The sequence below is a fragment of the Acanthochromis polyacanthus genome, chromosome 4 (assembly GCF_021347895.1).
Source record: "Acanthochromis polyacanthus isolate Apoly-LR-REF ecotype Palm Island chromosome 4, KAUST_Apoly_ChrSc, whole genome shotgun sequence".
Classification (NCBI taxonomy): Eukaryota; Metazoa; Chordata; class Actinopteri; family Pomacentridae; genus Acanthochromis; species Acanthochromis polyacanthus.
The window spans coordinates 39,546,930-39,574,872 of NC_067116.1; the positions used below are offsets into that span (position 1 = coordinate 39,546,930).

At 40.5% G+C, this 27,943-nt stretch overlaps 1 protein-coding gene across 1 annotated transcript in view; it reads right to left on the reverse strand.

Moving 5' to 3' along the window:
• Positions 1-4,596: 4,596 nt before the first annotated feature.
• The window catches only part of ell (elongation factor RNA polymerase II), a 37,361-nt gene continuing 14,014 nt past the window's right edge, over positions 4,597-27,943 (reverse strand). The window contains exons 2-12 of the mRNA XM_022205827.2: positions 26,943-26,987; positions 17,796-17,917; positions 15,623-15,786; positions 14,104-14,354; positions 13,856-13,980; positions 10,813-10,888; positions 8,747-9,362; positions 8,370-8,436; positions 7,587-7,758; positions 7,418-7,462; positions 4,597-7,327 (exon numbers count right to left, since the gene is read on the reverse strand). Of these exons, the coding sequence (XP_022061519.1) occupies positions 7,223-7,327; positions 7,418-7,462; positions 7,587-7,758; positions 8,370-8,436; positions 8,747-9,362; positions 10,813-10,888; positions 13,856-13,980; positions 14,104-14,354; positions 15,623-15,786; positions 17,796-17,917; positions 26,943-26,987 (1,788 nt within the window). The 3' untranslated portion in view covers positions 4,597-7,222. The remainder of the gene's footprint in view (positions 7,328-7,417; positions 7,463-7,586; positions 7,759-8,369; positions 8,437-8,746; positions 9,363-10,812; positions 10,889-13,855; positions 13,981-14,103; positions 14,355-15,622; positions 15,787-17,795; positions 17,918-26,942; positions 26,988-27,943) is intronic.

The following is a 27,943-nucleotide window of genomic DNA, read 5'->3' on the forward strand; positions in this document are numbered from 1 at the left end:
TGCATTTTCATCCCAAAAGAAAGCACAATTCTTTCCTTTTGAAATGCCAGCTGAGAGAGCGGTGCTGTAAATAAACGGGCTTCACAGAGGGTGACAACGGAACATGTTGGGACTGTGGAAATGAGATGCTACCCCCCAGCGCTCTGATTTCACATTTAATAAGAGCTTCATTAAACATGTTTAATTTACTTGACATGTCTTTTATCATTAGCTGTCAGAGAAAGAAGCGCTGATCCTAATTCTGTAAAGCACACATTAGCTGACCTTTGATATGTACACAAAGACATGAAGAGATGTGCAGATATGCAAAATGGGTCGCTCAAGTCTGGATCAATGGATTTGATTAAAGTCGTCAGTGAGAAACTGTGTCACTGGAGTATTCACAAAGACACGCTGTTTATCAGAAGCCTTGCAGTTATGTTCCTTCGGTTCTAACAAAGTTTCAAACGCCTTTATGTAAATTCAAAAACTATAAATGGTTGACATGTGGGCTGAGCTCTTCCATACATATTTAAAAACTAGTGGGTGTATCAAGAAAGTGATTTATCATTATATAACATCATAATACAGATGATTTGTTTGTTATGTGGAAGGACGGCTTGGTAAGTAGAGCAGAAACATGCTGGTGACAAAGATTTTCAGATTTAGCAAAGCCTTATGAATCAGGGAAGTACAAAACATGCAAAGATCATTTTTAGACAAAGTAGAGTCAATAAAGAGTCAACAACTGGGTTTAGACTTTGCCATTTTACTGCACAGTATGATGATTGCAAACGACTGATATTTGACTCTTCAATTGAAATGCACCAGTCTGGACTGTTTCTTAATCTACAAAAAGATAAATGAACAAAAGGCATTGTTCTCTTTGCAGTCTGCATAACTTTGCAATCAATTTGTAGCTCTGCATGAAGCATCGCTTATTCATAATATATACAATTCATGCACATTTAAATGTACACTCTTAGAATAGTAACAAATACATTTATCCAGTATGATCTCATTCAGAATATACAGTAGACAGTAGAGCTGCAGACTAATTACAGTTTGTTACAGCCATTACTTACATAGTTCACTGCCTGTCTGTGAAGTGTCCACAGTAAGTGATGATTTATGACGGATCATGTGGTTGAGGGAAGGGAAGGGTTACAATGTGGTCGGGTCACCATGTAATTTTGATAATTTGTTTGCCTGTCTACCTACTTTTGTCTTCCCATACAGCGAGACGCTTCCTGCAAAACAATTTAAGGCACCAAAACAATAAGTTGAGAGTGGCTATGGCAAAATATGGGATACATTAGGTTAGTTAGTTGCTTAGTTTTGATGTAACAAGAAATTAAACATGAGGACAAGTGATTGGAGAGACAGAACAAGTGGAGTCGAAAGCAGCATTACCTCAGCTCATTCACAGAGGAGCTGGCTGATTCATCCTGACAAGCTGCAACAGAACCGGTATTGTTTAGAGGAGGCTTTAGTCATGTGCAGCCTGAATGTGAGGTGAGGTTAGACTCAAAATGCTGGTTTTCAGCCATGAAAGGCTGATTTCACAATTACATACCGGTTTTACTAAACCGAAATAAACGGTTACTTGAGTCTGAAAGTATTCCCCAGCGTTCTTTGTCAAAGATGATGAATGGAATACGCTCAGAAAAGCCTAAACATCTTGTATCAAATGGAATATGTCTGTCTGACTTCTGTGTTTTACTGAGAGATGAGGATTTGCAACAAAATGAGCAGCAGAGAGAAAGAATCCTCCACCTGTTTGTAGAGATTGTGAAGGAAACCGTGAGTTTTCATTTACAAATCATTCACTCTCCCACACAGAGCTGCAGAATCTGTAACAGAAGACAAGACAGTGATCTCCAAGTATCACAGATGCTGCAGAATGAATAAGAAATATTCAAGATGATGAACTCAAAGAGCACGTAGCCAGTTAAGTTTGTGGGAGGACCGCTGAAACTCAACAATCCCACTGTTTTCAGTCCGTTCTTACAAGATAATACCATTAAAATGAGGAAAAACTGGATTATTTGTACTTTTTCCTGCCTTGCGGCAAAAAAAACTGCATAAACTAATGTGTACTGCCTTTTAGTGAAGCTTATTTAATATCTGCAGCCAAAGACCTTGGCTGCAAAATTAGTTTAAATGCATAAAGCTTAGAAATGCTCAAGGCAGCACAGTAACAAGGCTATCAGTGGCTTGACCTGGCGATTGTGAGTCTTATTGCTGCAATGCACCATCCACGGTTAAAGGCTTAAAGGTGCACCGTCATCGAAACTTACACACGAGTAGGGAAATTTATTTGTCATGCTGTGTTGGCTCATTTAATGCGAGACCATTTTCTACAAACCTCGCACGCATCTTGAGACATGCACATCTTATTTTTTCTATTTTAAATTTGGACTAAAGGCTTCTTGTTGTGTTTAAGTCAAATCAACCTTTGTTGCCTCTGTGCATACAACCGTAGCGCAGGCAAAATAAGAATGAAACAGAAGAAATTAAAGAACATAACTTAACACACAAACATCTCTGAGAGGTATTGCAGCTAAAATGAAATTGAAATTAAAGTTGTCTGTGTTTAAAGTGTCCATAGTTGCAGCCTGTGGTTAAAATGACTGAATTATAAGAATTTCAAACTACAACTAAAACTAAGGTGCAGTAATGTGCTTGTCATAACTTCCAAATCATTCCACAAATCAGGTGTCAGTAATGTGTTTCAACCCACATGTGTGAAGCTTCTTTTTGCCTTTTCTGCATTGGACGTAGGTATGTGTGGACTTAAGCAGCCGTGGACAAACCATCTCACTCAAATCTGTTCTGAAACACCATCAAATCTAACACACACACACCAATTACCTCCACTAATTAACTGACCTGTATTTCAACCACGGCCTACATTTTCACATTAAAGCACTGACCTGCTCTCTTAGCACAAAATCTAAATGCAAGCAGATCCCTCTCCTCCCTTTTCTCAGCACAGAAATCCAGACAAATTGGATCCTGTCTGACTTGTAAAACCCTGGAAACACGGAGGGGGGAGGAGAGCTCTCGGCCTCTCCGCTGTGTGTGTAAACATGTCAGTGTATACGCTGCTGTATGTTGAGGAGAGGGGAGCGATGGCAGCCTGCCACAGTGAACTCGCTGACCGGGCCCCCCTCCAGCTCCCTGAGCAGCGCTGAGGCCAACTTTGGGATGAGCGCCAGCATAGCGAAGCTCAGGCACAGCTCAGCTCAGCCAACTGGAACACACAGTCGCTATGTAGATTTCTGGGATCTTTCACAGTGTGTCAGATTACAGCCAGCCTTGTCCTCTTCAGAGCATCTTCTGCCACCATGCCAGGGCCTTTTTTTTGGATTTTGGCGCGAAAAACAGGCTTGGCGGTAAACAACACGTGCCAACGCATACAGGTATAGACTACACAAAAAGGTTTAAAATTGCTTTTTCCTGTCACTCCCCTGCAACCAGACAGACCCTGAGGGTGTCACACATAACAGTTTACCGATGAGGACAAACAATGCAATCTGGGAGACCACAGAGATCTAAATATTTAGGTTCAATTTGTTGCCTTTATGAGCAAAAACAAGGTGTGCCAGCTCTGTGTGAAGGGAAACCGTGAGAAACTGCTGCCACCTACAGGACTGATGCTGCACTACAGGTCAGATGCTTCAATCCAAAGCGACAAAACCGATCATGACCACAGAGCTGAAGTGGAAAAACATCGATCATCTTGTTTAAATGCAGTGTTCTGCTGGGAAACCTTGGGTCCTTACATTCACGTGGATATTTCACACCCACCTAAACATTGCCAGTCACCAACCTTAAACCCTCAATTCGTCATAGCAACAGCAGTCCATGATACCAGTTGCCACCCTCAGCAGGACAATGCACCTTAACACACTGCAAAAACTGCTCAGGAGTGGCCTGGGAACATACCAGAGCTAAAGAGTTCCACACTCTCCAGAACCAAATCTTATTGAGCCTCTGTGGGATGTGCCAGGATAAGTCTGATCGAGGTAGGTCCCACCCTGCAACCCACAGAATCCACTGCCACAAGGCATCCCCAAAAGTCCTCTATTCATGCCCCACTGGGTCAGAGGAGCTTTAGCAGCATAAAGGTGACCAACACAATATCAGGCAGGTCGTCTTAATGTTCTGCCTGATCGGTGTACACCTGAGGGGAGATACATCACAAGCAAAGATCTAGTCAGGAAAAACAAACCTTGATGAGTGCCATAAAACAAATTCTGTGTAAACAATCTGATAACTCCTTTAAAGAAAAATGTGACAAAAATAAGGAAGCTCTATTATTTTAGGTGACTTTCTGTGCAGATCTGAGCTGCCAAAACAAGCTTTGGAGGTTCAAAGTAGATGATGTTGTACTTAACGATTGAAATGTTTTTTTTAAAAGTATGCTTTCTGACTTTTCTGCAGACAAAAAGGTCAAGAAATGAGCCCATATTTCTCTCCCTTTAACAAGTTAAACATCATCTTTTCATGTTCAGCACATTCATTACTCTCCCCAACAATTAATATTTTTTTAATCGCATTCATTTTGGAAAAAGAAAAGGGCTTCATCATAATAACAGACAGCAACAACTGTTTCAGAATTTCACAAATAAGGATTTTAAAGAATTTTATTGAAACAAAGATCAATTTCAGTCCCAGTCCCTTATGGTTTTCAAAAAGCGTGCTTTGGGTTTTAGCGTCAACATTTCATGACTATTCTCCAAAGCCCTCTTTGCTTATACAGCAGCATGTATATATTCAAAAGAAAAAAAAAACCTATACAACAGGTCATTTTGGCACAATCAACTCATACAATGGTACTCCTGTGCTGGCGTATCGTTACCGTCAAACAGTCTGCTCTCCATCGGATCAAAAAAATATTCACTGATGAGCTAAATTCACAATGGATTTTTGACCGTGATAGAGATGTAATACAGTAATCATGTCTAAATGTTTCCAGAAAACAAGATACAGTAAGAACAGTGGAAAGTGTGGGAAGAAGTCGTAGCACTGGGCGACTCTGGTGACAAAACATTCAACAAATGTCACATCCTTCGTCTTCATTGAGTCCCAGATCCAACCTCAGGCTACACCCAGAAGAGCTCAGCATTGCTGCGTTTCTGAGAATCGACCTTAGTGTTTTTGATATTAGGAGAGCGATAAAATTCAAAACCTGACGTTACATCTGAGTCCATGCAAAGCCCGTCTGAAGCGAAGGAGCCTCCTCTGGCTTCTCACAAGAAAACACCAAGAAACTTTACACTGGATGGTAAATGATGCAGACAAAATGAATGATAACAGGAGGAAGAGAATGCTGTGACATGTTCCAACATTTGGTAGAGCATTCTGTGTCATCCCACTTAAGCACTTTGGTATACATGCTGGTCAGAGCCATGTCTAATTGATTACATACAAATTCAGTTGGACTAGGCGTTTGCGTGGATTTTGAGATCCTTGGGCAGTTTTTTTTTTTTTTTTTCAAGTAAAGATACAAAGACTGTTCATTGTAACACATTCATAAAGCATGCACTCTGATGGACAAAGAGAAAAGTGTCATTTGGACAAAACCCCCCGGTAACAGCGAGATCAGGAGAAAAAGTGCTGATTTTTCATATTCACATAAAAAGACCAGTATAAGAGATGCATTCACTGACTGACTCGCTTCATCGCTCATCAGGCTCAGTTCTGATGCAGCATTTCTCATTCGTCTTCGGATACGTCGAGACTTGGTGCCTCTCGGAGAGGAGAGTCGATCCAGGAAACAGTTTTTCAGGTCGTTCGGCGTGAACATGTGACATCACATTTGAAAAAGGCAAAAACTGGTCCTTCTCTGAGCGGGAGGTCCGTCAGGCCCCGCTCAGAAGATGAACGAAGATGGCTTCATCTTAACAGTCGTCTCAAACAGACTAGCATGCGGGTCAATTAGCAGACAAAAAATAAATAATGTGATCTTTGTATAGACACTGTAAACATGGATTTAACGCAGCTAAAGGTGAAAACGATGCAAGCAAGAAGATGTCAGATTTGTGGATTGCCCGAGAGTTTAGAATATTTTGAAGATGAGAAGAAAAGGCCCGCAGATCTGCATCCCGTCTGCTTCATCTTACAATTAGAGGATCTTCCTTACAGTGATGAAGAGTAACACTGCCGATGAACTCTTCAGGCAACTGAATTATTCTGCTGCTACAAAAGCCATCAACCAGAAAGAGACTAATTGGGAGTTAAATATAGTTTTTTGTTGATACAATGTGATGAACTATAACTAAGGACCGCTGCTGTAACAGATAAACAAGCGCTGCAGCTCGTCACGGCCGTGAGGAGACTAGATTCAGAGAAAACCGGAAACTCACGTCCCCTCTGTTAAGACATCTGCACGTGATTTTAGAAAAGAAAAGCCAAACGCACAAACCTGCGTCTGACTGTCTGCATTTGTTTTGATATAATCAACAGTTTTATCTGCATCTCTTTAAAAGAGAGAAAAAGAAAATTATCGCCAACAGATTGACAATTACATGGACAAGGCAGCTTCTGAATAAAATACTGGCAGACATTCAAGATGTGAGGACAGAACATAAGAGACACAGCTTTTAAGTACTGATACTGAGGAGTGTACAACAGACTAACCCCCCCGAGTTAAGTGTCCAAAATAAATAAAAAGAAAAACAAAGAAATAAGTTCAACATCACAACCATTCGATTCAGTATGTGGGGGGGAAAACTGATGTATCATTCACTTAATGTTACTAAACTCAAAACAAATTTGTTGCATTTGGCATACAATCTGCACTTTTCATCTCAGTGTCCTCTTTCTTTGAGTTTCAAAAGCAGGAAAGATAATTTGGAAATCTCCCAAGAATGTGGGCGAGTTTCCATGTTAGACTCTTTCAGACCTCTGTGCATTATAAGCAGAGTGGGCCGTTGAGAAAAACAAAGCCACACAGAACCAATATTTCTGAATGCACTGTCATGACGCCGACAGACCTGGCCACACCAGGCACAGCCCCATCGTTAAAAAACAAAACAGAAAAATAAGAGGGAAGAGAAAGAAACAGATCTTGTGTCCTGCTTAGTCCCCACTAGAGCCTTTGGCCCCAGTGAGGGGAATACTCCCTTCATGGCATTATTTATTCTATTTTTTTTTAGCGCAAGCGGAATCCAGAGTTTTCCTTTATCTGCTTGGTTTCCAGAGATAACAGGGAAACGATGTCTAATAACTACTTTTACAGTTGCTGTTGATCGTACGCCGCAATAAGTTTCTTTATATGTGCCAGTTTGTTGTGTAGATATTCACAGCGATTCTTCTCTTGGCTATAGTATGGATTAGTCTGCAAGGGATATGAAAAAGCAGAGTCATAATCTGAGCATCTATACGGATACTTTAATCATCAAAAAACAGTTAAAGTTGAAAAACTCACCTTTTTTATTTTATGATACTCTTGAAGTATCTGATTGTGGATTGTCTGTTAAGAGAAGACAGAAATGCAGACTTATGAATAAAACATTCTATAAACTCTTGTTTTTTTAGTATTTCAAGGTGCTTTTCAACACACAAACTTTTTTGTGTTTGTCCTTGAGGATATCTACCTTGTACTTGTCTGTGCCTTGTTGGAGCTGTTTAAGCTCATTGTCAAGCACAGTGAACTGCCGGGTGATGCCCTCTATTCGAGCATGCAGACCCCGGTACTCACTGTACTCGGCGTTGAAATCGTTTTTATACCTTTGACGCTGCTCCTGAGTGCTGATCACTGTGTACTTCCTAGGAGGAGAATACAAGAAGTGTTGCTTAGAAGGAGATTTCAAGAGATAGTCACAAAGTATACAGAAAAGAGTCATTAGAGGGAGATTCAATGAAAACTACCAATAAGACAAACTCCTTAAGTTAATTTCTTCCAGCAGTTTTCCAGCTGCGACGCTGAGGGCTCACCCTCAGACAAAATAACATTATCTAACCCCGACTTGTGGACTGAGGACAATAACCTGAGCCCTATATCTCATAATGATCATAATAACGCCTCAGAAAGTGTAACTTCCACTAAATCTCAAAATACGAGCATCACGTCTGCGTGTTCAGTTTTGGAGGAGTTATGGCTGTGAGGAGGAGTATAATTTTTGACGCAAATTGCAGCAATGAATGCGCTGTGTGTCAGCCACAGCTGCAACTGTGGACTGTGTTGGCAAAATGACAATGAGTAATAACACGTCTTCAGAGCACGAGCATGCACCTGTCTCCTTCACTTGTTTTTCTCCTGTGTTTTTGTCATGTCTGGCCCTGTCTGGGCCCCATGGAGGTACATCTCAAATGTGAGAAAATCTCCAGTGAACTTAAGGAGAATTACAGCTGTGGAATGTACTGGAAGAAGTACTCACGATAAATAGTCTACCACCTCGGGTGATGTTGAAGAAATACTGGGACTGTTGCACATGCCATTCAGATCTGAAACAAGGTCACACAGTTGGAAAATGAAATTAATGTGAGCATGCTGTAGTCTGCATAAAACCTGATGCAAATGAAAAAGCAAGAACAGAAAAAGATCAATCAGTATAATTTCTTGTTATAAATCATTAAGTTTTCTGAAGGCCCACAGCTGAACAGCAGGGGTCTCAGTTTAATCAGTAAAGAACACTGTGGTCACATGACACATCACCTACTCACTGTGATGACTAACTGGTGTCCATCCACATATCAAGTACTACTTTTATTCAGAAATCTCTTACCTAATGCCCTGACACTGTGTTACTCTCACCTGTGCTTTTGTGTGGAACACTGTTGCTTTTGAGGTTTCCTGGGCTCAGCTCACAGTCTCCATATACAGGCTCACGACTTTTCCTCTCCTTCTCCTGCTCCTTTTCTCTCACCTTCTCCCTGCCTTTGCTCTTTTCCTTGTCTTTATGCTTTTTTGACTTCTTCTTGGACTTATTGTTTAGAGATGAGGAGGGACTCTTCTCCCGGGGGCCCTCCAGGACTGTGTGTCCAGGAGATGACGTGCTGACGCTGGACGCGCTGGACGCACTGACCGCCGTCGACACAGAAAACAGCGAAGGTGGCTGACTGAGCCTCTCGGACACCGCTGTTTCCTGAGAGTCGCAGTCGCGCCCGTTGTGGCTGGAGTCGTTGCTGACGTCCGACAACGCTTCGAAAGGGCGAGGGATGTCGAGCACAGGGAGCTGCTGGGAGCTGGACGTCATGCCGCCATCTGACACAGAAACCGCAGCCCCTGACTGCGCTCCACCTGCCTCTCCTCTGCCGTTGGAAGAGCTGAGTTTGCCATTAACGGGGGCTGTTGCAGCCTTGTTGGCGAGGTGCGATATCCTGGGCTTTTTGTTGACAAGAGGGTCGATGAAGTCAGCAGCAGGCCGTTTCTGGCAGAAAAATAGCAGTTTTAGTAGCAGCCCCACACACAGCGTTCAGCATGAATTCATTTGAACGCAGAATGATGAACAAAATGGTCTAAGGAGGTCATGGGAGAGAATCAAGTGTGAGCTGATAGATGGACAAAGCAGCATAAAGAAAGAGCATTAGAGGATCTGCCCTCTTAGTAGCACAGAGATTATGATGACTGCACCACCTTTTCATAATACCGGAGATTACATTACAGACGGGCCCGGTTTGACCCAGCCCTCACTAAAGACTGTGGGAGAGGCAACCGCACTCACTTTGTGTTGGCTCCTCTGACAGGAAGACTTGAGGGTGTGAAACAATAACGAGAAGCAGTGAGGAGCTTCGCTTTGACCTGCAAGGCTCTCGAAACCAGTTTTTCATGAAGCAATCATGACAACATTCATCTTGTTTCATTGTCTTTTACACCACCGCTGTTCTGAAATCAAATGTCCACCTACAGATGACAGCTGTGATGAAAACAGTCTTCTTTAGCAGCCAAACAATGAAGGAGGACAGATTTTATGAAAAGGAAAATATGCTTTAATGTCTTTTTAAAGTGTGTACAAGACCTTGGCTTGTTTGTATGGCAGCACTCCTTCACCAATCTGAGGTTTACCTGCTGTGATGCTCCCTTTGCACCAATAAAGCTAGAAATGGAGCTTGGGGTACTGTTGTCTAATGTGTGCGCTGTGTTTACTGAGGGAGGGAGCGGAAAGGACGGGGCATACAGTAGGTGTCTGAGGCGAGAACAACCTGAGAGGAAGGAGCTATTAATACACCAGAGCAGCTCCTCCTCCCTCCACCTAATGGAAGTGTAAATAATGGTAACTTTCAGGAGTCTGGACTAGACACGGAAAATGAATCAAGCAATAAGCAGAGAGAAAAGAATTTCACTAAATAAAGTGGAGCATAGATGATATTTTTATTTCAAAATAACATCAAATCATCATGCAGCCACTCCTGAAATTCATTGAAGAAAGAAATTGACAGGAAACTATTTTACAAGGAGCTAGAAAAATTACAAAAACTGTCCCTGGGAAATACCAGAAAATACTAGACTGTAAATACAACCCAATTAGCAGGCTGCAGTGTTTGTTAAACTGATGAAGACAGGAAGAAATAACTCAATGAAAATCTTTGGTGAAAATTAGCTTATTTCAGTCCCCCCCCTCCTTTCAACAGGCTCAGTTTGAAAAGAGCCAACATGTCTGGAACTTTCCCATAGGATTCTTCTATTTTTAAATGGCTTTCACAATTTGTTCCCATCTTCATAAAAATAGCCACTAGTCATACCAGTATGGCCAAAATAAAAGAGTAGTTCCTGCATAGTTGGTTGAAAGTCAAAGCAGAATGGCAGCTGAGGTACAGGGAGGAGTGCGAAAGTGAGGTAGAAGAGGCAGTAGGAGGAAGAAGATGGAGGAGGAGGCTTACCTGAGATGGAGAGCTGCTGGCCAGCTCTTTGGGTGGGCTCTCTGGTGGAGGGGCAGCACTGTTCTGGGCCTGTTTTCTAAAAAAGTCCATGCACAGACAGACAGACAAGAAAGCTTGATACGGTTTCTGGGAAATGTCATCTGTGCATACCAGCAATGCAGGAAACAGTTGCAAATTTGTGTGCAGTGACTTACACACTCAAAGTTCTTAAATTTCCTATACTGATAAAGGGCACTGTGCTACAAATCATCTAGCTGCCGTTTCTTTGGTGACAAGCAAATTGTATGTCTGAGAACTTCAAAGACGAGTTACAGCCACTTTGTGAAGCTCAGTGGGTAGCTATGACAACTGAGTGAAGGAGGAGGCACTTGACAGCGGAGCATTGTCATAAATAGAAGAGGCAAAGTTACAATAATTGAAACTCTACAGTTTTTTTAACCAGCTTAAAGAGTCCTCAGTGTTTTCTAATGCTTAATCCAAATGTTTTATAATCTCACAGACACTGCTGGATGTTTATTAAATGGCTGAGCGGTTTTGGCAGCTACTTCAAGACAAGCGAGGAAGTGGTATGACACTCCAGAGTGACAGGCAGAAAGCGAGGAGGAAGAACATTGCACTGTAGCTCACTTTGGGTATGGATGCTGTTTGGCCGGTTTACCAACGTGATTAGAACAACACTGACTACATGCTCATTCAAAGCAATATGGGACGTGGTGCAGTTGTTTTCATACCGCTCTATCCCTGACCACCTCCACAAGTGGTTTTAGTTCCCGCCGTATTCACACTTGCATATAGTGATGCTCACTTATGATCACATCAAGCAGCAGCACCAGGTGTGAACAGAGCCTCATTATGTACCAGATGAATCTGTCACTCAGTAGCAGCCAAAACAAAAGAGCAATTCCACCATACAGCTGTCTAACCGAGATAAACTGCGCTTAACTTAGCAAAGATGAAGCTAAAGCTAAAGATAAAGATAAAGCACGGCAGTCAAACTGTCGATCCTTTTTATTTACAGCAACTCAAAATATACACAAGTCGTCAAGAATTAATTATTGAAGCACTCTGGTCTCGCTGGGGTTAAAGTGCCAACCAATGCAAACACGGACTACACAACAACAAACATGACTTTTGAGTTGAAATGTAAAGAACATTTTGCACATGCAGAGATCTCGCTGCCACATCTGACGACATTATCAGTAGGGGGCAGTTGGGTACACAAAGTCCTGTCAATGCCCCACCCTTGTTAAATCAGTGTGTGTGTTTGTGTGGGTGTCTGTGGTGTGGACAGTCAGACGGGCCAGAGCTACGAGTGAGACAGCAGGCCAACAATATGGCTGAACCTTGGACCGGTGCCATCTCACACACAGATCAGCATGTGCTGGAACACCGTTGCATCATGTGCGTTCTGGTCATGTTGCTGCGCTACTCCTGCGTGACCGACTGCATTAGCTCAAAACTCTAGAGGAACTACGAGAGGGGGAGGAGGTATTAAGTGGGAGGCTGTGGTTGTTAGTCAGCTGATAAACTCACAAACAGAGCTCAAAGTACAGTTAAAAGAGAGACACAAATAGAGCGAGTATGTGCAGATACGCATGCCTTTGTAAACAAAACACAAGCACGTACACAGACACAAAACACACTGAGTGATTAGAAAACCATAACGGTCCTGTAATGAATACCACTTTTGTGAAAACGTTTTTAAAGATATAGTTACATTTTGAGGCATTTCTAACATTGCTGTTTATCATATGTGAAAATAAGGTGGACATATTACTAGGAACACCTTTCAAAAACCCAACATGAAACCGACTATAACCTCAACTTTGTCTGAACAAAAACTGGACATTTTTGGTGCATTAGGAAACACATGCTGCAGTCTTTCACACTGCATTGTATTACACCATATGCACATTTCTATTGTTCAGTGTTGACATTCTGATGGCCTTCAGAGTCGTGCCACAGGTAAGCTTATCGTGGAGAACGGTGGCTATTCCTGAGTCCACTATGCAAACACAAACTGAACACTGAGCATTGCTGCCTGCTCTATATATAGCTGGTTGGGAGCTTGCTTTTCCTTAGTGTCCCAGATCCGGAGAAACCAAATTTTTCCACTGGGAAGAAGGCCAGCAGCTCATGCTGTCAACAAATACAACACTTAGACGAGAGTCAGTGGAATACACAGGAAAAAAACGCCTTCCTGGTAACACGTAGAAACACCTGCCATTCCAATAAACAAAAACAGGAGGGTTTTATACAAGTCCTGCACATCCCCACTAATTCCAAACTGCAGGGAAAATGTAAGTTAAGCTTCACAGATCTGAATCCAAACTAGCTTTATATATACACATACCAACTACAGCTCAAACACCATAGTTTTAATTGGCTTTATCAAAACATGTTTCAAAGCAAACACTCCGCATACATAAGTGACATTCCTGTACAGAGTCCTTCATTCCAATGCTCCATACTTCCTACATACCAAAGCCATCATTCTGTGGTTTCACTCGTCACAAACAAAACAAGTTGCTTTTATTAGTTTGCAGTATCGGATCTGTACTACGCCACCCTTTGACTTGTAACACGGGGACAGTCCACCCAGCTCATAAATGCACATCAGATACAACCAACAAACACTCCATTCCAGTACTACAGAATCAGCTACTGTAAAGCGACATGCTTCAGGCTGTCAGCATGCTATGCAACTGAGAAAAATTTACCCCAAAAGTGATTAATCAAGATAGAAGCATGGCTGCAGCAAAATACACAAACTACATCAAAAGTTGAATATATATACTTTTATTACATGCTGAGCAAGATGGAGGCCATTCTGACAAACATGGATCATCCACTTCACATCCAATGAACAACAAAACATCAGTGGACGGCTCCTATCTCTGCGCTGCAAGACCGAAAGATTTAGGAAATCTTTCTTGCCATCAGCAGTCAGGCTATTCAATCCAAAATTAAACAGATAAGAACCCTGACAACTGAATTTCCCTTCAGGGATGAATTAAGTGATTCTGATTTATCTCCGACATACCTGAATAGAATTCTCTTGAGAAGCTGCTGGTCTCCTTCTGTGTAGCCTGGCCAGTCCTTCTGAATTTCCTTATACAAAAAGTCCTTCAATGTGAAGGTGTTTTCTCTCCCATTCAGGTTTGCCACCTAGGAAAATAATCAGGGCCACGGGTGAGTCTGCTGGTTTCTACTAGATAATCAGAAAGGATAACTTCACTCTGTGGTGTCAGTGACAGTGAAAACTCTAAGCTAATAAGTGTTGTGTGTGACCTGTTGCAGGTGGCTGTCCAGAGAGTCTTTGTCTAATGGCGAGAGGCCATCCTTCTGCAACCTCAGGATCAGCTCGGGCTTTTTGTAAGGCTTGAGGGCCAGCAGGTGTATGAGGCGCTCTCTGAGCGGCCGGTGCTGAGTCGTGCTTTTCTTTAGTGTACTGCTAGAGATGATGACGGGCCGAGATGTCCTCCGTAGTGGAGCGATGTCGGAGAGGCCAGGTGCCGGTTTCCGGATCTGAACCTTCTTACCTGAGAGAAATAAGAGAAGTGAAGGAAGAGTCTGACGTTATGGAGAGTTACCAGAGCAAAATCCTGGGGAATTAGAAAATACTCAGGGTTCTGTGCTTTAAAAAATACTGATTTCAATGATGACAAGTCTCTATTTAGTCAAATTTTTGACTACTTTTCCCCCATTGCTCAGTTTGTATGCTGTTTTTGCACAATTCAAACTTCAAATCTGTACTCTAAACTCTACTCAGGGGATTCGAGGTGGGGCTTGGGTAGCTGAAAAGAATAATAGCATGTTTTCATTTACAAGATATGAGATTCCCCCATTTATGAGTTATATTTATTAAAGGAATTTAGTGAACCATACTATAATTTATCACAGAAACAAAAGCACTCAGAGAAAATGACTCATCAAGTGACATTCTGGTTGGCAGTCAGTGCTTGCTTATTTTCTTAAGAACAAAAAACTGTAATTTCGCCACAAAATATTTCTGTAAACAAATTTTCACTCAGTAACTATTAACGGCTGAAAGAACTTGCAGATGACTCAAATAACGTATCATGCCGTTTGCACTCAAACTTACTGTCCATTGCAAACACCACATATTATCACAGTCTTTATTTCAGGTCATACACTGAGACAGAAACACTGTTTGGTTCCACAGCACACTTGGACTAAACATTTTTGACTCACTGATCAACAGAGACTAAGCTTACACTGGATTCTTTCTCTGCAGGCACTGAGGCAGAGATACTGTGGCTTTTTACTGCAACTGTAGCCCTATGTGTTTTTTAGCACAGGTCTGATAGGAAAACAGAAAGTCAGGAGGTTGACGTGCTATGCCTGGGAACATTTCTGCCTCTGTACATTTAAATTACATTCACAGGGTTAGGGAGGATAAGTGAGTATGTGGTGCTTTATATTTTTGATCGCTGAGGAACCAAAAACCATCAAATTCAATAAAGTCGCTGTTGAGGCGTACTGACAGTGTGCTAGCTTTCTGCCGCTCGTTCCCGGACTCAAACAACCTGTCTGGTCCGGTGTGAACCCATTCTCCGGCAGAGCAAAGCAGCACAAACAAACGGGCCTTTTGGATGTTTTTATGGTACAGAAATTCTTCCAGTGTTTTCCTGCCTGTTAACTCTCAACACCTTTACAGTTTCTAAGAGAAAATATCTCTTCTTACCAACCAAAAGCTGAGTTAAACCCCAATCTTAGCAGGTATGTGACTCAGAAAATGACCGATTGGCTGGTGGTGTTCATGTGTCACAGTTTAGAGTCTCCTCACCTACATATCTTCCCCCAGGCTTGATGACGATGGCACTCCTACTGCGGGTCTCCTCCTCAACCTGGGCCATGCTTTCCCTGGCCTTCTGGTAGGAGTCGTCTGTGGCACATACTGTAATCTTGTCCTGGATCCCACCCAGACAATCCAGCTGAATGCTCCCTTCACTGCCAAAACAAAGAAGAGATGGTTTAGAGAGGAAGACTGAAGTAGAGTGTGCAGAAATGTGAATACGAAAAGACTGAAAGGGAATCACACTTCACAGAAAATCATGTTACAGTTAAGAGAATACTATTGTAAAGTGCTGAGCATAAATCCATGACAGTTTTCCATTATTTGCCTTACATTTATATACGTATTATTTACGTATAGCATATTAAAGAGTAGCTATTTGTAATATTCCCTTTCTTCATTGTGCATTCCCGCCCAGATAAGATTTATTAAATCCCTTGAGGGCACCACTATTGTTTTTTTGTTTTTAAATATTTCCACCCAGCTGTGAGATCCGCATCACATCCTATTCTTTCCTGACTTTCCAGTTCTCTTTGATGAGGAGTTGGCAGAAAATGAGATGGTGCTGGCACTGTTGGTGGAGGATGCCATTTGGGCTTTAGACTGCAACTCAAGGTTGATTAGGATCCAGTCAGATATTCGAATTAACTCCACCTGACCCACTTGTTAAAAATACTTGCAGAATAATGGGGTCAGGAACTTGACAGTCGGAGAAGCAGAAGATTCTTGTTGTTCCTCATTCTGTTTTGCTACTTCCTTCCTCTCCAACACAGACATCTGCTTGTGATCATTTGATTCAGTCAGCAGTTTAAAATGTGTTAAGGCTATAGAAAAACACACAGAATGAGGCTACTGGGCTTAGATCGCAAAGAGTCTTGTGTCATTTCAGCTGCTGCTACAGAAACACATGCAACAGTCGCAGAGTTAAACTTTATTCAACACTTTACATTTCCACTGAAAATACAGCATAGCAAAATCCATTTCTACTTTAAACTTCCTTTTTAATTTGCAAAAGCTTATTCTGTTTAATAACTGAACTCAGAAAAACACTGGTAAGACAGTTCTGACTGGATATTGACTGAACACTGAAGGTCACTTCACCTTTATCACCTTTTCATGCTTGTTCTAAAAATGAACAGGGCAAAACAACATCATTACCCATTTGCACAACCCATAAACCTCAGAGTAGCAGCTTTCCATTTTGTGACCGTTATCTGGAGCCAAGGTCTCCATTATGTTCATCAGGAGTGCCTGTAAAGTATCTCACTGAGGGTCTTAGTGATCCAAGTCAGGCTGTAACTAATTTACACAGACTGTCTGCAAACACTTACAAGATAATTCAAGTCCAAATACTCTTGAATACTTTGTCAGAGCTTAAAGGTAATAAATCACATTGTACACTGACAGTCAATAGAAACTTTGAGACCATATTTTTCAACATAATTTTTGAAGCCCGAAACTGGATTTTCTTCATATGAATCATTTGTTTAGCATATTGGCATACAGAAACAAAAATCTAAAGTTTCAAGAATGATTTCAAAATAAAGAATTTCACAAAAGAAAACGGCACCTGCCAAACACAAAGTCACAACAGTCAATACCGAGTATGGCCTCCATTTGCTTCGATGCAGGCAGCAATCCGTCGGCGCATGCTTTGGACCAGGCTTCTGATTGTGGGTTGGGAACAGCCCATACGCCTGGCTACATCACTGTAGCTCAAACCGGCCTCCACCATACCCAGTGCCCGGAGACGTTGTTCATGTGATAGACGTGGCATGATGCTGTTCACTGGACTAACGATGGTGGCCTTTTTTGGGCCTTTATATAGGCCTTCAAAACCCATTCTCAAATTGTGCAGATACTCACTGAGTATTGCTTGGTGTGTATTTGGTTCCCTTTTGCAAAGTGACCAACCCATGTGCAATGAATCATGACAAAATGACAACTCATTATCTCAACTACCAGGGCACTAGATCATCAGTAAATCCACAATGAATAATTACACCCCCCCTAAAAGTAGAATTCTGCGTACATTTCTACCTCAAAGTTTCTATTGACTGTCAGTACACATATGAGTTTGACATAACATTTAGTGAATTTTTGCTAAGTTAAATTAGGAGGAAGAGAAGAGAAGAGAAAGTGATTCTGTGTTGTTTGTTCTCACCTGGTGATGTACTGCTGGATGCAGTCGAAGCTGCCCTGGGGGTTATCTCTGCCCACATTTGACAGGTAGAAAGTAAACGCTTGTAGTTCACTGGAATTTTCTGACCGTGGTATTGAAATTTTCTGTTGAAGACAAAGACCAATACATGAATGCATTAAATCAGCTTGAGATATTAAAGCTCTTGAAGATTTGAAGTTATTTGAGGTCTTGTGGTACCACACCACCAAAATTTGAAAACAAAAATATTTGTTTCCCAGCCTGTCTTAAGTGTGACATTTCTTGATTCTTTTTTTGGACTTGGATACCATAAGTTTAAGGATATTGTCTAAACAACACAATATTTGTAGGTTAAAACACGTATTAATTTTATTTTCATTTTTTACATCTCATGTATTCAGCAACATAAAAAAAATGTCAGTGAGGCACACACTGAAAACCTTGATCTGAGAAAGCTGAATAAGTTCCAGGCATTTTCTTGCTTATAAACACAGCATATACCTATTTCTGCTCAGTGTTACGAGTTTCTAACATGCAATTGAGGGAACCCCTAAATTAATGTAGCAGAAGAACTATGACGGGTATTTCTGCATTCTGTGGCCTTCAATATTTGTTCGAATCCGATTCATCCATCGCATTTAAAAGACTATGGACGAAGCAGAGTTAACCACGATCAACTACCTTCTAAACTCCACAAAGCTCTTATCATAAGTGAGCTGCTGGACAGTTTGATGAAGGGAGGAAATAATTTGACAAGCGACAAATGAGATGAACAACAGTGCTGGTAATCTTCTCAGAGAAGAATGTGAAAGAGGGAGTAGAGAAAACACGGGTTGACTAAAAACCTGTCCTGACACATTTCTGATTCACCTCACGATTGTTTTATTGGGCAGTGAAATTGGTTCAGCAGGTCCTGTAAATATAGTCTTAGCCTGTAAGTCCAGGTCGAGGGTTGTGTTTGCATTAGGTTCTGGTTGTCTGACTGAAATCAAGTGGTGTCACAGCCAAGGACCATGAATCACACTGAACCAGTATAACAAAGAACAACTGAAGTTGCCAATTATATGGTTCTGGAAGCTTTTTGAACAGTGAACAGCTCATTTCTAGTGACCCAACCTATATCAGAGGCTCAGCTTGTGACTCAGGTCTCTTTCTCAATGTTGGTACTGATGTAGTCAGACTGCAGGCAGCTCAGCTCTGTTTACCAAAGTTCTCAACACGTGTGAAGGCTGCAGGTGGCCAGATTTAAATAAATACAGTGACCTTTATTTGCCTGACTGGAAGACCTGTGCTTTCAGTTACTCACAATTCTGCAAACCAGCTTAAGACCTTGTGCCTCTGCGGCAGCTTAAGAAGACAAATTACATGTAAGACAATTTGAAATAACACACGATTGTAATGTAGCTTTGTGTTTAATTATCTGCAGAATCACCAGAAATAATACAGCTGTAGATTGGCTATTCTAGGATACTGGTAAGTACAAATTTATCATTGCAAAAAGCAGGTTATGTCAGCATATGTAGAAAAAAAACCCTCATTGTAACCAGATACATGAACGTCACCAGTTGAAAATGTGACTGTTGGGATGTGCAGGTGAAAGCACGAGGAAGTGGTTGAAGCCATTCGTGGAAGGAGTAACCAAAAGTGTCAGCAAAATCACAGCTGACGTGGACTGTCAAAGTTTAGTTGCAACAATTCAACAACAGTGGTCTGCGACTACGATCTAGATACATGATAACATCTGCATTGATATAAGTGTAGAAAATAACTTAATGTTACTTTACACAGTCTAACCTGTGTGTTTGTTACTGGTAATAAACCCAAAACGCACCAAGAGGTAACGCTATGCGAACCACTCCTTAATTAAACAATCAAACTTAACCTCTACTTCACTTAATCGCTTCTTTTGAAATTATCGCTGTGGAAATAATGCTGGTTTGATGTTGGCAGGTGTAAGTCTGTCATTGCTGTCTATGTGCTACCATTTTCAAAATCCACTTCACTACGAGAAACAACAAACAATCACCTCCGGACAACTTTGCTGAGGATTTGAATGTTCCAGTAAAGCAGCTCTGTTCAGTTTATTAAATGGTGTATTAAGTAGTAATTTTAATCACAGTTTTCGAATCTCAAATGTTCCACCAAAACATTTCCCCCGTCACTCTTCTGAGCTCCATTCCTTGCTTAACTCCTTACAATTGTGATTGGTTTACAGAACTACAAACAACCAAAAATGTTTTACTCCCTGTAACAGAATGATGATAATATGCTCAGCAAGACTACTGCAGAGGTGATAAAATAGAAAGTAGGACAGCTTATAAAGATAGCGTCTCAAACAACTTTACATCCGGCTGCAATAAGTTTGAATACAGTTTAAGTTTCGCAAGAGCTGCCGCCATATGTCACTGCAAACCTCCATCCATTATCTATACACCGCTTAATCCTCACTAGGGTCACAGGAAGATGGAGTGTATCCCTGCTGACTTAGGGCGAAATCAGTGGACACTCTAGACAGGTCACCAGTCTGTTGCAGGGCTACATATACAGATATACAACAAACAATCGCAGTCACACCTACGGATAATTTAGAGCCACCGATCAACCTCATGTTTTTAGACAGTGCGAGGAAGCTGGAGCACCCACGGAAAAACCCAAGCATGCACAGGGAGAACATGCAAACTCCACGCAGAAAGATACCGGAAAGGCCAGGAGGCGAACTGGGGATCTTCTAGCTGCAAGGTGACAGCACTACTAACCACCAAACTACTGTGCAACCCTCATTGAAAACCTGCCTTTTCAAACAACTTCACACTACATTTGGGACCTTTGGGCCCCAGAAATACACCCGCCAAGTGCTGAGTAGACTGGCTGGCAAGAAAAGCAGGGAATAGGCACACACAGACCCCTTTATTTAAGTACTGAATGTTCTAGGTATTTATTTTTAATGTTGCACCAACTGATTCTCTTACACCCAATAGGCACTACACCTGAATGCACTCTTTGCCAAGTCCTACCTGAAGCTACTCTAAGTCCCAGCCAAATCAGTGCAGCCACTGCTGGCAACAAGAAGACAGTTCAGGACAACCCACATATTCACTTTTATCACTACAATAAAATGTTGTCCACAGCAAACAGAGAAAACACCCTTTAGAAATATGCTCATTCTAGGATCATTAAGGATCTTCCAATTTTGGATTTGCTGTTTGAAGATGTTGGAGACGACAAAGCTAGCAGCTCTGCTCAGTCTAAACCACACTGTAGAAACAGAAAACATGATGTGACATTTTGAGAACAAGAATTGTATGTTTATGGAAAGAAAACCAACCGTAATACTTCTATTATATCATGGCGTTGAAAGACAACTACATGTACCGTTTGTACCATTTTAAATTCATGTCATGTTTATCTGAAAACACAGAGGACCAGAGGAGACAGGTTGATTGCGTGAATCCAGATATAATTAAGAGGCTGAGGAACTGGCTGTAAGGCAGGGCACAGGGGAGTGAGTCAGTTGACTCACTGACTCACATTGTAGAGGATGAAAGAGTGAGAAGCGGCTCCTCCACACCAACTGGCTCTGGACGCCAGTGTAATCAACGTGCGAGTGTTGAGAGCACTACGTGCATACATTAACTTACTCATCCATGAAAGAGCGCAGTTTCAAAAGAAATGGATCATCATTGAGATCAAAGCTGACACTCCTGTTTGCTGTTAGTGAGCGGGGATTTTCTCTAGTTTGTCTTTACTGTGCATCGGTCCTACTAAAGTCTCTTTGAGTAGGAGTGCTGCTAACAAATAATTTAATTGCCTGGTTATATGCGCATATAAAGTTTGCTTGATTATGACTAGATGAACGAGGTGTTGTGTGCATTCTTTTTGTTTGAAATTTATAGATATAGAAACAACAGAATATCACTCTATTGAATAACTGAGGAACTTTCTGACACACTAAAGATATAAACAGTAAAACTAAGTGTGATTTGAGCACCAAGCACACTTTCTGGACTTTCATGAACAGGATTACTGTCGCTGTACATACTGTAACTTGAAGCTAACATTCCTTTCTTAACCCACCTCCTGTTTCATCCTGCAACAGACTAAAAACCACTATGTCAAGATCAGTTAGACTCACAAATTAAAACCCTTCCAGGTATGTCTAAATCAAAGCTTTGGAAGAATTGAGAGCTTTAGCCTGATGTTTGCCACAAAACCCAGACAAAACAGAGCAAGGGGAAAAAAAAAAATAGGACACACAAGAGCATGAAGTGGGTTTTAAACAGGTTGTCCATCATGTCCTTGTTCCGAGGCAGCTGGTCTCATCTTCTCATTCTGCGTAGCATTGACAAAACAATGCCTCTTTTCAAACCGGGGTTGTTCAAGTGGCGGCCGACCCCCACACACTCCATCCAGTCCTCTCTCCAGGGCCAGAGGAGAGGAAAGGAGCAAATACAGAGAAATCAAATCAGACAGACACAGACATGACTCTGGCACAATAAGACAACATGAAAGACTTCTGTAACTAGTCAGCAGTCTGCATTCATAATCCCAAAAACACTGTGGTCAAAGAATAAACACAAAGGGGCTAACTTGACTGAGCAGTTAAATCTGTTCATGCAATCTAGTTATGGGTTGAGAATATGAATCAAGATAATAAGTCTGACAGAAAAGTTGCATCTGGCAATAAAAAAAAACAAAAAAAAAACGGTTTGCTTCACCTTGTACTGGTTTTGTCTGTTGGCGGTTTTTGGCTTGGGCAAGAACAATTTTAAAAAAATGAGGCGAGTAACAAGCAGAGGCCAAACTAAAATGGGTTACACAGCTGTTTTGTTCCGCTAAAAGCCATGCAGACAGTTCTCTCAAAAGCTCGCTTCCACTTGACCTAATTAGTGTCAATAGTGCCAGATACAACATCAAATCTACAACTGCTTTTTAGTCACACATGTGACTGGTTTGTCAGGAGCACAGAGAGCAAGTCGGAAGCAAACAGCAATTCAGTGATGAGGAGGATGTGGGAGAGAGCAAGAAGAAAACAACACAAAAGAACAAAATAAGAGTACATCTCTACAAACTCATTGCCACATATGCAGCACTGAAAAAGGAAGAGAGCATTTCTGTCACATTTACAAACACCAGACTGTACTTAATGACCGAATATTTGAAGTTGGTACAGCTAACAACATAACATGTATAACAATCAGAATGAAATTTAAGTTCTCATCATCCACATCACCATTTTTCTGCCTTTAAAATATGCACTCAAATGTCTTGGGGAAAATAAAATCCATCTTTTAACCGTTTTCAGCCTTTGGATTCTGTCCTTTCTAAAAAAATAAAAAAGTGTGTGTGTACAAACTTCCGTCAGGGCTCAGCGAAGGCTGAACCAGATGAATGAATACTGTATGAGTGAATGAATATGGGATCTCGTCGTGACAGCCAAGCCATCTGCTCTGTAATTTATCCACTTTCACACTTCTAACCAGCGTTCTGATCTCACCATTAACAGACTTTCCCTCGAGGGAGGCTGCTGCGTCAGTAACATGCACTACTGAAATCATCAGATAATAAACACCAGGTCTATCTGTGGCACACGTGCAAGTGAACATATGCATGTGTTCCCAACACACTTCAGCTCATGTTAAACATTCTGATGATACAACAAGCCAGGGTCGCACTGAATTATCTGGCTACAGAGATAAAGTCATAAAATCAACTCGCCAGAACAGACAGGTTGGTACAAATAAAACTGAATTTTACTTGATGAAAAAGGATTAATTGAAAGTGTTTGAAAGAGTCTGGCTCTGTGCAGGATTGCAGTGTTCTGCAGTGCACCAGTCTCAATTTTACACAAAAATATTGACAGAAGGAAGGCAGCACAAAAAGCACAGACACAGCCAGAGAAGGTTGTTGTGGATGCAGATTGACTATAACACTTGGCATTTTGTTAACAATCAATAAATAAAAACTTGATTCGAAATGAGGGACTTACTGAAATAATGACTTTCTATTGTAAAATGTAGAAATCACAGACCTGAGCTACACCAGTGCTCACATCCAAAATCTTACAGGCACATTTTTCAACACAATATGCGCATTAAAAAAAAAAAGTTGAACATATCTGCTGGGCTGCTGGAATCCAAGGTCTATTTATTTATCTGGAAAACGAGCGCATCGAGAGCTTGGACTGGATTCACTTGATTCCCTGAGCAACACTTCAAACCTTAAAAATACATTTTAACAAGCTGTGTGTCTATGAAACTCCAGCAATTAGCAGAATACAATGTTGGTATATGTTGAACTAGCAGTTTTTTCTCCTTGTTATCCATGTCAATTTTGACAATGTTAAGCTGCTTATATGATACAAAGTTAACCAGCTACTATTCTATACGTTTTCCATTGCATTTTCAACTTTTGTGCCTTTGCATCGATGGAAATCTGCCCCCTGTAGTTCAGAACCGAGTATTAAATTGAGTATTAAGGAGAACCAATGTAACAGGCACAGATCCATGTTTTTGCTGAGACATTTTTGACATTTCAAGCCATTTCAATTTTCAGCCAGCCTTGCAAAAAATGTTTATATACAGCAAATTTCTGTTTGTAGTTTTGGCTATTGTGGTGTCTGTAAGCACCAACATTTTAATAATGTCACCGCTGAGATCTGGGGATGTGGAAAGCTTCACGAGGAAGTGGCTTACAGTACACAATGCAACGATCGCACACATCTGTCAATATGGTGCCAAACTGAGCTGGAGCTTTTTAATTCACATGAGGTGATCAGTGTCAAACTTACATAAGACAATGGCCTGAGGTGCACACGAGGCAGTGCAAATGAGAGTGAATGTGTAGGAGGGGAGGATTAAGACAAATGTATGTATATGTGACGCTTGATTGAGTATAAAGATGCTAGAAATTCTGCTTTTGTAAACACTGGGATCATGCTGACATAACGTGCCCCACACAACCTATCATGATAACACTTCATAACAGACATATTGCCAAAACAATCTTCAGACACAGCAAATCACTCAATGAACCAGGCCACAGAATGTCAAACCAACCTGAAACTAACCAGTACAGAAGAGCAAATAGACCATCTATGCACATCAGACTGAGCAGGCTCATGCACGTTAACCCGTGCCAAAAGCAGCCGCTGATGCAGAAAAAGCTGGTGAGGGTGTTTATTGTCTTGACGACGACATTTAATTGCTGATATAGTGAGCACTGACAGCCATGTGTCAGTTTCGTCATCATCATAAACAAGCGGGTACGAACTGCTCACATTCCAAGATACTATATTAAAAAATAATACTGCAAAACAAATGTGAAAATGTGGCAGCAAAGATGCCACAAAAAATGTCAGAATCCTGTTCTACTCAAAGATTTAAAAATAGCAAAAATGATGGCACGTACCTGTAAAATAATCACATTTTTAGCTGATTTCAATGCAGTAATACTGTCACACATTGCATAAGAACAATTTATTATTTGTAAATGCAGATTTCAATGTGGACATCATGTTCAGTTTTGGCTTGTTATTTTACAGTCAACATGTAAATAATATTTTCTTCAGTGATGTTAATAGATATTATTTGTAATTTAATAAAACAAGAAAAATCTGATAAATTAATTAAATACATTTTAAATTATTTTAAATAATGACAAATATATCTAAAATAATGCAATGTTTTGTTGATTTAAATATAGCAAAAAAAATGATTTTACTGTCAAACATTCTAAAAAATAATTTGTTTGTAAAAACATAAATTTTTGATGTGAACATTATTCACAAATTTCACAAGTTTTGTTTTCTTTCCAGTAAATGTGTAAATTTATATTTTTCTCTGAGATTTGACTGCTTATAATTTGCAATTTGATTAAACAGGAAAATCTGTTAAATAACAATATAAAAAAATTATATGTAACTTTTCAATCCTCTATATAGATGTTTCTTTCAAATAACGCTAATATTTTTTTTTAAATGCATTTTTTGATGATTTAAATATGGTTTTTATAAAAGTGGTGATTTTACTTCCAAATATTATATAAAAAAATTAATCACCATTTGTAAATACACAAATTTTGAGGTGGACATTGTTATTGTTTTCTCTGCAATTAACAAGCAAATTAGCCATTTTTTCCTGGATTTTACTAGCTATTATGTATAATTTAACACAACAGAGAAAACGTATACAATAACAGTAAATATTCCTAAAAATGCCGCCCATTTTTAACAGTGTACATCGTGCATTCATTGACTTGTCTCTGTTACAGTAAAAAAAAAAAAAAGGGAAGACAGGCAGCGGCAGGTAGGAGTAATATTAGCTTTGCTGCAGGGCTCAACACTAAAAACACAAACATTTGCAGCTTTCAATCTGCTCTACTCGCTTTCTTTGCTTACTTGACTGCTATTTATTTTTTGCATTATCAAAAGTATGCGCTGCTCTTCATACTGATCATACTAGAAGTTCATTTTCCTTTGCAGTGTCTGACTCAGTTCTGAACAACAAGGCCGTAGACATGACATTATAATAGGTTTCAGAGTATTTTTCCTGCCATGCAAGTGATATTATGGCATCAAGTTTTCTTTTGGCACATTTAGAAGGAAAAGCTAAACATATCAAATTGTGTGGCTAACAGCAGGATCGGCTGGGTAACATTTGCCTAAAGAGGTCTGACAGTGACGCCTTAATGTCCAACAATGCTGACACTGCACATGGCACAATGGCAAAAAGTACATCATTAAGTTCACGACAGCTATGCCAGCATCTTTCTTGCCGCTTTCTGGAGGCACACGTTTTAAGACATGGCATCGAAGTGTCATGTTGGGTGAAAAGGAGTTAGCCTGCTGCTGACACCAGCGTTGAAACGTCTGCGTATGTGTGTCAGTTGGTGTTTGAGCATCGAAATGCTCTCATGAAAACCGTTTTCCTCGTCACGATGAATGTACGTGTATTTCTAGCTGTGACAGCTCAGTTTTGAAAGTGCTATCAGCGACTAACTGCAGTGACTGACAAGTCCGCCGTAATGAAACTCTTGGGATACCGTTTGAAAAATCACTTTCTATTAGTCTTATAATTTATTTTACCTGAATTAAAGTTTTGTGTGCATGGTAGAGAGGAGACAGTGAGTTGGAATGAAGCAACATGTTCTTACCCCTTGGTTTCCATTAAATCTGATCAATGGTCGAGATGACAAGACCTGCACAAAGAACAAAAAAAACATTATTAATTGAAATTTTCACAGGAAACACATTAAACTTCTTAATTCAGGTAACATCTAACAAGTCTCGAAATTACTGCTCATGTATAGACTCTAAACTGTTCAATAACACAAATCAGTGCTACTATATTAAGTTTTAAGTGCTGCAATATCAATCTGTGAGGTAAATTCACTATAATTTGTGAACTGAGCCTCCACTTCCCTTCCTCTTTTCTTAGCTATCGGAAAGAACATCAAGCACTTGGGAAAATATCTAACTGCGAGTTTCTACAGTTTCATTAGTGATGTAATTTTCAAAAGTCTAGCCTCAGTTCATGACTGTTGTAACTGATGTTCATTTTTTCCTCCCCGCTGACACACAAATTATACATTGTGATATTAATACATGAAAAGTATATTGAAAACTTAACAACGCTGTTACTCTAGCCAAGTTAAATCTCTATTCTTGCTGTTGTTCTCGCTGATGAAACTGAAAACCTACAATGCATGATCAGGACATTCAGTTTCCCTCCGAATCAAAAACAGATAACTTGTCTGACAAATGCAAGGAGGCAGAAAAACAGAAAGTACTCTGTGAGTGTGTGTGTTCTACAGTCAACCAGTCACCCAGAAGTTGGCACTCACACTGACATTTTTCAAATATCTTCAGACACAAAGGCCCCCAAATTAGGCTCACATAAGTCCAGTCATTGTGTGAGGGTAAAATGCAGTCAATGTGACAAAATTGTTTGCTTATGGCAACGTGTCCCACATCAATGCTGAATATTTAGGTTTTGGACTATTAGTTGGACAAAACAACCCATTAGATGATCTCACCTTAGACTTAATGCACATTTTCCTCATGTGATATTTACTGGGTTAAAAGATTAATGGAAGTAATCAACAATGGAAAGGAGTTAATTGCAGTTCGGGCTGGGTAATTTAACAGATAAACC